General features: G+C 33.7%; 3 protein-coding genes across 4 annotated transcripts; all 3 read right to left on the reverse strand.

Moving 5' to 3' along the window:
• Window positions 1-259: 259 nt before the first annotated feature.
• On the reverse strand, window positions 260-2,618 carry LOC105774934 (heat stress transcription factor A-6b). Of its 2 annotated transcripts, none has more exons than XM_052621892.1 (2): window positions 1,799-2,618; window positions 260-1,089 (listed from the first exon to the last, which is right to left on the reverse strand). In XM_052621892.1, exons 1-2 carry the CDS (start codon window positions 2,096-2,098, stop codon window positions 514-516), a joined length of 876 nt encoding a protein of 291 aa, XP_052477852.1. In that variant the 5' UTR covers window positions 2,099-2,618; the 3' UTR covers window positions 260-513. The 2 variants fall into 2 exon arrangements, with proteins under 2 accessions (XP_052477852.1, XP_012452954.1); XM_012597500.2 differs by having other exon boundaries at window positions 260-1,287.
• A 225-nt stretch (window positions 2,619-2,843) lies between these two features.
• Window positions 2,844-4,007, reverse strand: LOC128033952 (uncharacterized). The gene is made up of 3 exons (XM_052622452.1): window positions 3,975-4,007; window positions 3,503-3,705; window positions 2,844-3,411 (listed from the first exon to the last, which is right to left on the reverse strand). Exons 1-3 carry the CDS (start codon window positions 4,005-4,007, stop codon window positions 2,844-2,846), a joined length of 804 nt encoding a protein of 267 aa, XP_052478412.1.
• Window positions 4,008-8,052: 4,045 nt separating this feature from the next.
• On the reverse strand, window positions 8,053-8,676 carry LOC105775449 (uncharacterized). Its single transcript, XM_012597961.1, has one exon. The coding sequence runs from the start codon at window positions 8,674-8,676 to the stop codon at window positions 8,053-8,055; it is 624 nt and encodes a 207-aa protein (XP_012453415.1).
• Window positions 8,677-12,389: the final 3,713 nt, after the last annotated feature.

Genomic DNA, 12,389 nt, shown 5'->3' on the forward strand with positions numbered 1-12,389 from the left:
ATGACAACTTAGCTTTTCTTCAAGTTTTTTCTCCACTTATCCATTCAAAATATATTTTCATACTTAATTTATTTTTCTCAAAACTAAAACAAAATATACAAAATTATATATTTCAAAAGCGCAATAAACCTTAACATCATTAATGTTGTTATACTCAATGAAGGTCTTACCAAGTTCCAACAACTGCATAAAATGGCTAAAATATACGTAAGGAAAGAGAATGGGATATAAATGGAGAACACAACAGGAACACCAAGAATAACCCTGTAATTGTTTTGATCAGTCAAAACATTATTACTTCAATTCAATCAAGCTATAAGCATTACATTCTTTTTGTCAATGTGAAAGATAAATTCAACAAGCCAAGCCAACCAGAAAATTTTACTTGGGTTTGGCATCATTTGAGCCCTGATAAAGAAGCCAGTAATGAAACTGTTAGATCGTAGCTATGGATCTGGTTTTTAAGTCATCAAAAGTTAGATACGAAACTCACAAGTGATCTTAGCATCTTATCTACTTGGAACTGGAACCCAAATAACGCAGTTGCTCAACTAAAACATCTACATATTGCTCATCTTCTTCTTCGACATCTAAAACTGATATTTCTTGATCAATATCATGAGTATCACCATCCATTAAATCATCCCAAAACCCTTCATCAAGGCTTTTACCTTTACTTCCATGATCTTTGCTTTCTTCCACATGCTCAAGTTCTATATTGTTTTGGCTCCCCGTCAGTCTCTGCAAGTTCATAACAAGTTTATCTAGCTCAGTAACTTCAAAGTCAGCAACACCGTAGCCCTCAGATTCAATTTTGACTCCTAAAATTTCACTAGTTTCGACATCCATGGACCTTTGATCGATCCGCCGCTGTCTCTTCTTGGTGATTGCTTCCTCAAGTTCATTACTTCTATCATTTTGTTGGATTAGTTGCTGAACAAAGCTTGGATTCTGCATGGCTTTGGCCAAGAAACTCATCATTTGCTGCTGTTTCATCTCAGTCTTTCTTAGTCTTTCTTCCACTGTTAGCAGGCAAGTTCTTGTGTTCTGCTGTTGCTGTCTAAGTTTCACCAGTTCCACCATTAAAACCTGCTTGTCACGCCTTAACCTATCAATCTCTCCATCAAGACCAAACCTCCCAACTTCAACACAATGATCTAAAGCAGACTGTGAAGCCTGAGGTTGATGTGTCTTTCTCCTCCTAATATTCTTAAGCAAATGCCTTTGCCCTCTATGAAACTTTTCATTACCAAACTCCCACCTATCTGTATCAACCTTTCTAAACCCCTACATCAACCAAGTCTTTATTCTTAATTGACAAATACCAATTCCAAAACTGAAGAAAAGGAAAGAGCACGACATCTATTTACTTTAAACTGACAAATCTAGCTTCCATAAAATATAATTATTCTAATGCGGCAGATTGCAGATGCTAAAGCATCATAATATAGTGGAATAAATGTATGGTTTATATAATATGATTTCTGCACTTTCCATTTCCTAACTAGTAATCAAACAAAAATGTCCACAACTAGTAACCTTATCAAACAATAAGGAAAAAAAATGTACCAGTTAAATCTCCATCCAAACAGATAAGTCAGTACTCGGGAAAAAATATACAAATAAAATAAACAATCTAGCTCTTTCATGAATACGGTTTAAGTCACATCTAAAGAAACATGTACAGTTTCAGAAACTAATCAAAGCAATTTTATTTCATTTTATTTTGCAATAAAGGAACATCGTAAGCTGGATAGAAAGGTTAACCCAAGAGCAAATAGATATAGCATTTACTTACGTAGGTATTGAGTTGCCTGACGAAGCTTGAGAAATTGTTGTGCTTGAAGAATCTAGGCAAAAGAGTCATGGAAAATGCCTGGGGATCCCATACAATGAAACTATTGTTGGCTCTACCCCAAGAGATGATGTTATTGGTGCTTGAATCATCAATAATATCATATGTTTTTGTGAGGAAAGGAGGAGGACCTGCATCATGGAGTCCTTTCATTGGTTGAGCGGTAACCATAGAAGGCATACCAGCTGGATATGAAGAGCTTGCTCCTGGAAACTCTTCTTTAACTCTTCCATAAGGATTCATCTTTCCTTACCAGGGAAAAATAAAAACTTGATCTGGTTTAGTTTCCTTTTTCTTTCTATATCAACCTGAAGCAATTGAACTTTTCTGCTGGGTGCTGAAAAGAGCCTTCGAAACCGGGGCCTGAAATGCAGATATATATATATATATATATACAGAGAGAGAGAGAGAGAGAGAGTATAGAAATGAAATTAAATTCAGGTTATGAATGGAGCCAAAGTCTGAAGCGGCCAATAAGCAGGAAAAACATGGAGGAATTGAGAAACAAGAGATCACATATGCATGTGACATGGGTGTCATTAGTTTATATAATAAAGAGGCTTAATAGAAAATTTTCATTTTAGTTCTTCTACATTGTAAGACATTTCTTTCCCTTTGTCAGTTAGGATATTGATAATGTAAAAAGATGCCATAATGAGATATTTTCCTACTCACATGCAGGTAACTACCGTTTTAAAAATGGATTAATGAATTCTTCAAAAGAAGATAAAGAAATTCGTTGAATTAGAACTTAAATATTTATTTCACCATCAAATGGTGGAAGAAGTAGAATATATATATATATATATATATATATATATATATATATATATATATATATATATATATATATATATTGGTGAAATGAAAAACATCAATTACATAAAACAATCATTCATTTTATCCACTTGCAGTAAATCTAAAATAGCCTCATCAATAACTTGTAAGCTTGATTTCCAACTTAGACGGAGTTTAGCAAGACAATCCGCTACCAAATTCTGATTTCTTGGATATGCTTAATCCTCCACTCTCCTTTTGATTGCAAGATGTGATGAGTTCTTTGAAGCACAGTAATCCTTGAGTCTTCCAAATCCATATCAATCAAGATCTGGGCAACTTCAAGATTATCTGTCATAATAATGATTCGTCTATAGCCCTTATTAAATAAAATCAGGATCCCATCTAGAATGCCCCAGAATTCAGCCTCAAACGGAGAGCACACGCCTAAGAATCGATTAAATCCCACTATCCAATTTCCATCCCAATCACGAGCTACGCCTCTTGTTGTAGCATAACCAGAATCTTTGGCCACAACCCAATTAGTGGATAAATACACCCAAGTATCATCTGAATTGACCGTCAAATTAGATCCCTGCTTGTTATTAATGTGATCTCCAACATGAGAGTCGTAGTGACGGCCCCAGCAACTAGAGACCTTTACCACTTCAGATGCTGTCCATGATATGTGTTGGAAGATAAATAGGTTCCTATTCTTCCATATACGCCAAGTGACTAATCTAAACCGGCAGGACCAAATAAGACCACAATCCTGAAATCTTTCATGAAAACAAAGGTTAAGTAAGCCAATCCTGAAAAGAGACAGAGAAAAACCTTTGTTTTAATTGATCTAGAATCACAAGCCTTTACACATCTTTCGCGGGAGGACAATCTCTGAAAACATGCGCCAAATCCTCAAGGTCATGACCACATATAGTACAGGAGCTGCAATGACTGATTCCCCGTCTAGCTCGTTCCGAATTTGTAAGAAGTCTTTGTTTGAAAGCAAGCCAAAGAAAGGCTCTTACTCTCTGAAGACCCGGATATTTCCAAACAATCTTCCAATATTCCTCCTGAGAATTCCAAGAATCCTCTTTCAAAGATCAAGAGACACTGCAAACTGAGAAGACACCAGACGCTGACCGAGCCCATATAACTCTATCCGAACCAGAGTTGGGGTGTGGAGGAGGAATGCTAATGATTCTATTGATTATATATTCAGTCACCCATACATGAAACAAGTCCAACTTTCAGCTACCATTAGAATTGACCATCTCCCTAGCACAACAATCCAAATCAAGGTTAGCAAAAGAAGGAATTTTTGAGATTAAAGGGCCTATACCTGAAATCCAAGGATCTTTCCAACATCGAGCATTAGCACTATCTCCAATATACCATGCAATATTTTCTCTAAGAAGCGGCCATATCTTAGAGAGTGCCCTTCATAAATGAGAACATTGGCTTCTACTAATAGAATCTAGGAACTGATCTTTCCAACCATACTTGGCACGAAGAACACGAACCCAAAGTGCATTACTTTTAGACACTAGATTAAAGCGAATCTTCATAAGGAAAGATGAATTTTGATCTTCCAAATGTCTGAAGCCAAGACCTCCCCAAGCCCTCGGTTGACAAATGGAATTCCAACCTACTAAAGACATTTTAGGATGCCCATCAGTACTGCCCGAAATAAACTATCTAAACAATCTTTCAATGTCAGCACTAACACCTTTCCGAATCATCAAGGACTGCATGAAGTAATTAGGTATGGAAAGGAGTATCGATTGAGCCAAAGTGATTTTTCCTGCAACAGATAACTTCCTGGCATCCCAACTCTGCAATTTCTTTCTCACCTTATCCACAATAAAGCTTAGAGTACTCTTGATAATCCTATCCTGCAAAAGAGGAACACTTAAATAGGTGCCAAGATTTCAGACTTCTTGAAAACCAAAAAGCTGGTTAATTTGATTACGAACATCAGCTTTAATATCTTTAGAAAAGAATATGTTGCTTTTCCTAACACTGATTTGGTGACCCGAAATCTCACAGAACTGAGTTAGGATGCTATCCAGTAATCGAGCTTGGTCAAGCTGAGCTTTACAGAAGATCACTAAGTCATCTGCAAAGAACAAATGAGAAACTGAAGGACCTATGCGAGAAAGATGAATTGGGGCCCATTTTTCAGATCCTATTTCTTTCCGAATAAAATGCCTTAACCATTCCATGCAAAGCACAAATAGATAAGGTGATAAAGGACAACCTTGACGAATTCCTCTCTTAGGTTTGAACTTTTGAGTAGGCACTCCATTCCATAGAATTTGCATAGAAGAGGAAGAAATAACTGACATGATTACATTCTGTAAGAAGACAGGGATTCCAGCGCATTGAAAGAAGCACTTATAAATTCCCAACTAACTCTGTCGTAGGCTTTCTCCAAATCTAACTTAATAGCCATCCACTTCCTTCCTTTCCAATTGCATCGCATAGAATGGTTGACTTCTTGAGCTAAAATAATGTTATCAGAAATGTTACGCCCAACTATGAACCCAGGTTGTTATTAGGAGATAAGCTTAGGAAAGATCACCTTGAACCGATTTGCAATTACTTTCATCACCAACTTATAGAGAATAGAACATAAACAATCAACGTATTGTTCAATTCTGGCTCAATCAGACGTCCAGCAAAAACATCTTTAACCCACTGGCATACATCATTCCCAAGGATATCCCACTGACTTTGAAAAAAATGAGCATGGAAACCATCACTTCCAGGAGCTTTCAAAGGAGCCATGTTAAAAAATGCCCTTTTAATCTCCTCATTAGTGATAGTAGCCTCCAAAAAAGTTATCTCTAAATAATTAAAGCTAGGGAAACCAACATTTGGAATATCCCTCAATATAGGGGGAGCCTCTCCATAAAGTCCTTCAAAGAAATCCATCGCCTTAGCTTGTAGGATGTCATGATCTGAACACCATTCCCCATTATCAATACGTAGGGTTGTGATACGGTTGAATTTCCTTCTCCTCAACGTACAACTATGAAAAAAATTTGTATTCTGGTCTCCCAATTGAAGCCAATCACAGCGAGCCTTTTGTCTCCAAAGTAAATATTCATGGTCAATAACATTTTCCAACTCATCCTGAATTTCTAATTCTTTTCCTATTAAATGCGTAGAGGAAGAATGCTCCAAGGCTTTTTGAGTATTGTTGAGCGATCTCATAAGATTTCTCTTACGAGTACCCAGAAAGCCATAAATATTCCTGTTCCAATCTTTAGCAAAAAAGGTAACATTATTTAAAGATTCAACCATATTACCTGCAAAATTCCACCTTTCTTTAACAAGGTTGGAGAAATCACTATGCTTCGTCCATCCCGCTAAAAACCTGAAAGGTCTGCCTTGAGGTATGTTAAGGTCTGGTCTAGTAGATAGTAAGAAGGGCCTATGATAAGACTTAATACAAGTGAGATGATGGACAAAGTACTGTGGAAAAACAGACACTCAAGCATCATTAACTAAGGCCCGAACAAGTCTGACAAAAGTACCACCTCTTTGCCAAGTGAAAGCAGGTCCATTAAACCCCAAATCCTGCAACTCACAAGAGTCATCAAAATTACCAAATAAATTGCAATGCTTACCAACGAAAATAGGACTTTTTTTATCTGTAGGAGATAAGATAGCATTAAAATCCCCCATAATTAACCAAGAAAAAGAAAGGTTAGGGTTAGCAGGTTTTAAGCCTTCTCAAAGAAGCTTTCGTTTAGACATATCTGGACTGTCATAAATAAAGGAAATAAAGAAAGTATTATTAGGAATAAGATTATCAACACGTAAGAAAATAAATTACGGATGGTTTCAAACAATACGGATTTGGATAAACTCCTTCCATCCAACCCATATACCTCCTGAAAAACCAACGGCTTCAACTCGATGTGAATAATTAAACCCCAGTTTTTCAATAATAAGATTAGCCTTTTTACCACCCACTCTCGGTTCCACCAAACAAACAATATCAGGCCTGTGCTCCATATTGTATTCCTAAAAGGCTCGTAAAAAATTCCTGCTAGCACACTCTTGACAATTCCATGAAAAAAATTTTAGATTTAAAGCTATAATAAGATAAATATAATATAAAAATAAAGTAAACAAAACCCCTAATTTTAAGATAAAAACATTATCAAAAAATAACAAAACAAATAATGACTATAAGAAAAATCCTTACTGCCCAGGGACATAAACTCCCTCTTTCTGCACACCAGTTTCGACACTTATTTCAGCCTCAAGATTAGAATTTGCAAAAGCTGAAATGCTCTCGGCGAGATACTCCATCAATTCCTTCAAGGGCATTTGCTGGGCTCCCGAGATTTTGAAGCGGGCATTGCTTCCATGAAGCAATTTGGCCTATTTTTTGGCATATCCTCTCCCTTTGTTTTTAATAGCTTTACCTGAACCAGAGGAAATCACCGGAGAAAAACCAAAATTATTTAGGGAATGAACATTGTTATTTTTCTTGGTTTGGGTGCTTTCATTGAAGACAACCGCCGAGTGTCTACCGGATCAAGGTTTCCAACATCCAGTGAAACTACACTTCTATCCCGCCTTGTATCCTCCAAATCCGGCCGATTTATTGAGCCTTCACCTTTGAATCAGAGACCCATACCATCACCTAGGACTGTTTGCAAATCAACTGCTGCATTAGACCGATTGCCCCTTTCAGCAGCAACAGGAAAGTGTTGGGCTGCCATGTCCAAATCAGAACGATCCAAAACTCCCCAGGCCTGGCCAGTTGGTATGACCCCAAAGCCCAGGCTTCTTAATGCTATATAAGTTTTCCTTCAGACTATTAATAGACATGCTGGGCTCCGAAATTAGCCTACATTTCTCTTTAATAATAGGGCCACAATCCTCCATCAAGCGTACCTCCTTTAAATTGTTTTAATTATTGTTTTTTTTCCATTCTATTTGACCGTTATAAAGAGTAGCAGAATCTTTCCCAATAAAATTGCCATGAAAAAATTCTTTTCCTTTATAACGCCTAGTATCCGACAAAAATCCCTCAAAATCCTCTTTGTGCATATCCTTATTATTAAGGACTCTAAATTGAGATCCTTCTTTTTCATTCTATTAGTTATCTAAGGAAATTTGTACATTTTCTCTAATTTTTTGCCTTGATTTCCTTTCAACGATCATCCATGGTCCAAAATTTTCGTCTTCCTTCTCCGAGCCAGCCTTGGCCGTGTTTGAATCTCCGATGACATTTTCGATGGGGCATTCTCCTTTTCACTAGAGATTTCAGAATTTCTAAAAGGATAAGAGTTTTCCACATGCCCATATCTCCCACAGTGAAAACAAATTGTAGATAAAGATTCATATTCAACATTCTGCTTACGACCATTAATCAAAATATAGGACACCAACGGCTTTTACAAGCCAACGTAAATAACCATTCTAGCAAATCGCCCCCTAGTCCTGCTATCCGTGTTAATATCCAATTTAACCACTTTTCCAACCATTTCCCCTATCTCAGTGATGATTTTATGATTGTATAAATAGCCAGGTAAACCAAGAAATCTAATCCATGCCATCACAACACTTGGGTAAGCTTGTGTAGGGTCAAAGGCTAACGTCCAAGTTTGAACCGTCAAATATTGACCAAAGATGATCCAAGGACCTTGAGGAAGTGCCCTTTCATAGTCCAACTTATTCTGAAATTTTACCAAGAAGTAACCATTTTCTATATCCATCATATGTAAAGGCACTGATGGTCTCCACAGATTGTACAGTTTATTCTGCAAAAATGAAAAACCAATGTTACGACTAAGAATTTTTAAAATCACGGTGTTCTCCATACCTTGAATAAGGATTTTGTGAATCCTATCCGAGAAAGAAATAGAGGGCACGCCATTCACAATTAATTTCTGAATGTCCCCATCCAAGATATCAAGATCATCTTTTCCTTCCGAATCATTGAAAGTATCCTTTGACGATTGGCCGACGAGCATATCCCTCCATGAGATAGGCTTTTCTGGAGATGGGTTAATCAACATATTATTATTTGTATCATCATCTCCTCCTCTGAATCAAACTTTCTTAGGAATCAACTCCTCAGTAATGGATTTTTTAAAGTCAGTGTTTTCACAGAGAGAACTCATATTTTTAAGGTTTAGTAGAAGTATATTTTTGTTCGAAGTATTTGGAAAAATTCACAGGCAAGTTACATGCTATCTTTAAAAAATTAATAATGTTAATAAATTGGATTAATATGTGTAATAAATTTTAAATTCAAATGTTAATTAGTTAAAGAAAATTCAGGTATCAATTAAATATATTTAAAAAAAGTAAAGACATAAACATAAATTTAACATTCAACCTTTATTATCCGTATCAACTTCATAAATTTTAATTGAAGTATTCATTATAATAATATTATATTTTAACATAATTTAGATTTTGGCCGATCAACGCGCTTGATATAATGATGCCTCAAAATAACACTTCAGTTAGGGATTTAGGAAAGATGTTGTACGGGGTTCTCCAAAAATATCTAAGTGTTAGGAGTGTTTTTTTATGGAAAATATCTAAGTGTTTAAGTATTATTATATGCACTAATCAACTTTAGTACATCACAAAATTCTAGCATTATAACAAGGAGTTAAGCGGTATGTGGATGGGCAACCCCTTTTTCTTGTTTGGCAAAGTAGGGTGGATCTGTCGGCTAAAATAGATTAGGTCTTTCAAATATGATAGTGTGGCACCATCTCATTACTTACTTCACTTTTATTCTTAATCAGCGTCTCAAAAGTCGACAGGTTGGACTGCTATATATAGTTAAGTAAAAAATAATCACATGCCATGTTTCTTTATTATTTTCCCTGTTTTCCATTTTAATCCAAATGACTAAGTGTTAAATTTTTTCTTTTATCTCCAAATACGATTATAAGTTAATATTTTGTATAAATAATAATAAAATCAAGACCTTTAATGAAATTAAAGTCCCTTAGGTAGAGATTGCAAAGATTTTTAGAAACAACTTTTTTAGTTTCAATAATATTTAAACATATAAAATTAATTAATAATGTAAAAGAAATGTTAAAAGTTCCTAAAAATACGAGTATGAATATGAAGATTTTAAATTAAAATATTTTCATGTATAAAATTTAAACTATTGAGATTTACTTTAGTCTTTTGAATTTATAAATGGAGATGATTCAAGCAATAGTGATTAATTAGTACAGCCTAATAGCAAATGACAAGTGTAATTAACAACTATTTATTTTAATAATAAAAATAGAACACGAAGATATTTATACGGCACTTTGACCCGAAGCTCCTAAAGAGGAAAAGAGAAAAAAACACAAGTTTAAAAGATGGGACTCGTGGCCCAAAGCTTCTACTTCAGTTTATTCAAATTGGGACAAACTAAAAACGATAGAAGTGGCAAATTTCCAAGCTTCCACGAAATCAAATAAAATAATACCAAAAACCGAGTAAATTAATAGTTATTATAGGATGAGTGTAGAATCCGGGAAGAGCAGAAGTAAGTTTTAACCGTAAAAATCGGTAAATTTGACATAATCCATTTTTTCGGTTTTTTTACTAGTATAAAAAAAAGTAAATTACAAAAATTAGACAATCTAACTATGATGGGTTAATTTGACCAAATGATTAACTTTTTAATTTTCTTCTCTAAATATGTGTTTAATGCTCCAATATTTGAAGTGCGACAACTTTCTAACCAAAGTAGAATTAAACATTTCTGAAGACCTCTCCTAAATGGCCACAACCGTCTCAAGATAATCTGATTGAATTATAACACTCTCATAGCCCCTCTCAAATAAAATAATCAGTACATCCAAGATACCCATTTTTTTGGTTTTGATTTAGTGTACTGGAGCAATTTTTTTTTTAGATTTGTCATCTGTTATTGTTTTATTAGTTGTTTTCTAATTTTTAAATCACAAAACCGAATTTACTAAAAGAAACGGACTTTATATCATATTACTTTTTAATTATTTTAAAAAAATATAATAAATATCTTTATATTTTAATTATTTAAAATTTGAGTTGTTTAACTGAAAAACTAAACAAATTAATGTAAGTTTGATTTTATTGATTTTATTAAAGAAAATCAATCGATTCAATTTTAATGTGTTCAAATCGGTTTCGAAAAAAATTGACCGATTAAATTGATTACTCATCACTATCCTCAGCAATCTAACATTAATTTCATAAGTAATATGGCAGTTTTCTTAAACTCGTGTGGTAGAACCTTTTACCTTAAAATGAAGGAAAAATCTTTCAACTGGTGTTTCGCTTTAAGAATAGCACTCCGTTTGAAATTTTGAACACACCGCAGCCCCAAAAATCAATTGGGGGGAGAAGCTGCAATTTGCTAACTGAAACCCTAGTGGAAGAGAAAAGATTTAATGTACCCGTTTTATTTGTATTTTATTTATTATATTTTTTAATTTGTAACTTCATTAACATTTTAATTATTTATATTATTAATTTATTATTAATATAAATATTATTTTAATAACTTTTAATTATTATTCAGCAAAATATATTTTTAAAAATATTATTTTACTAATCTTTATTTTACTAATCTTTCTTATTTTTGTTTAACATAAATATAATTTTAATATATATATTTATTACTCAATATATATTTTAATATATTTTAATATATTTGATTAATCAATATAAATATGATTTTAATTTTTTAATTTTTATTATATTTAAATACATATTTTAATCTAATGTCATTAATAGTTATTTTCTATTATCACCGCAATGCTATTGCCGCGTTTGAATCTAAATGCATACCTTGCCGTTAATTTTAATCCCATCACTATAATACTTAATCTTACTACTACTATAACTAAGCTTGCCTTGCCGTCATGCTATTTTCAATATCATTGAAACTAACTCACCACCTATTCAAACTAAGTCTTATTCTTTTAATTTTAGAATTACTAATGTTTCTCTCTCTCTTTCTTTTTTTTTTTTGATATTTTGTTTGTTAGCTTAAATCATTGAATTATTCCATGATGAAAATAATGATTAACCGGATTGATTGGTAGGACATTTGTATTTACCAATTAGTGATGAACACATTTTTAAGCATGATATATTATCTTTTCTTTTTAAAAAATCAATAATTTTTTATTTTAATTGAAATTTTGATAGATAAAAGAAAAATATATTAATGCAGAGTTAAACAAGAAGAAACAAGATAGTATACTTTTCTATCTATTTGTTATACCAGGTCAAGAATTATCAATTTAAAGCTCAAATAATACGACCCAGACCAAGCTTGCCTTTAACAAAATGCAATTAGCAACACATGAGATAAGTTCTTATAGCTTTTTGTGCTTGGAAGAACCACATACAAGCACTTTTAGTGTGTTGATGGATGCCTAACAAAGATAACCTTGTATTTTTTACAATTTACTATTGATCGATGAAGATTAGAGTTAGGGGACCACTAATTAACCCATACTTGGCCTCTAAGTTAAATTGTCTCTATAAATGGTTCAAGTAACACCATACTCCTCTAACCCTATAATGCCTCAAAACCAGCCTGATTCGTCCGAATCTCGAGTGTTATTACCTTAACAAAATTTTGAATAGTTGACAAACATTTCTTACTTATAACGTTTCACTTATTATTTCATATAAAGACTCAATATTAAATAAACAAAAGATGGTATTTAGAAAGAAAATATTACATCAGACCGAATATAGTACATTACAACAA

Source organism: Gossypium raimondii, chromosome 10, assembly GCF_025698545.1.
Source record: "Gossypium raimondii isolate GPD5lz chromosome 10, ASM2569854v1, whole genome shotgun sequence".
NCBI classification, from domain to species: Eukaryota; Viridiplantae; Streptophyta; class Magnoliopsida; order Malvales; family Malvaceae; genus Gossypium; species Gossypium raimondii.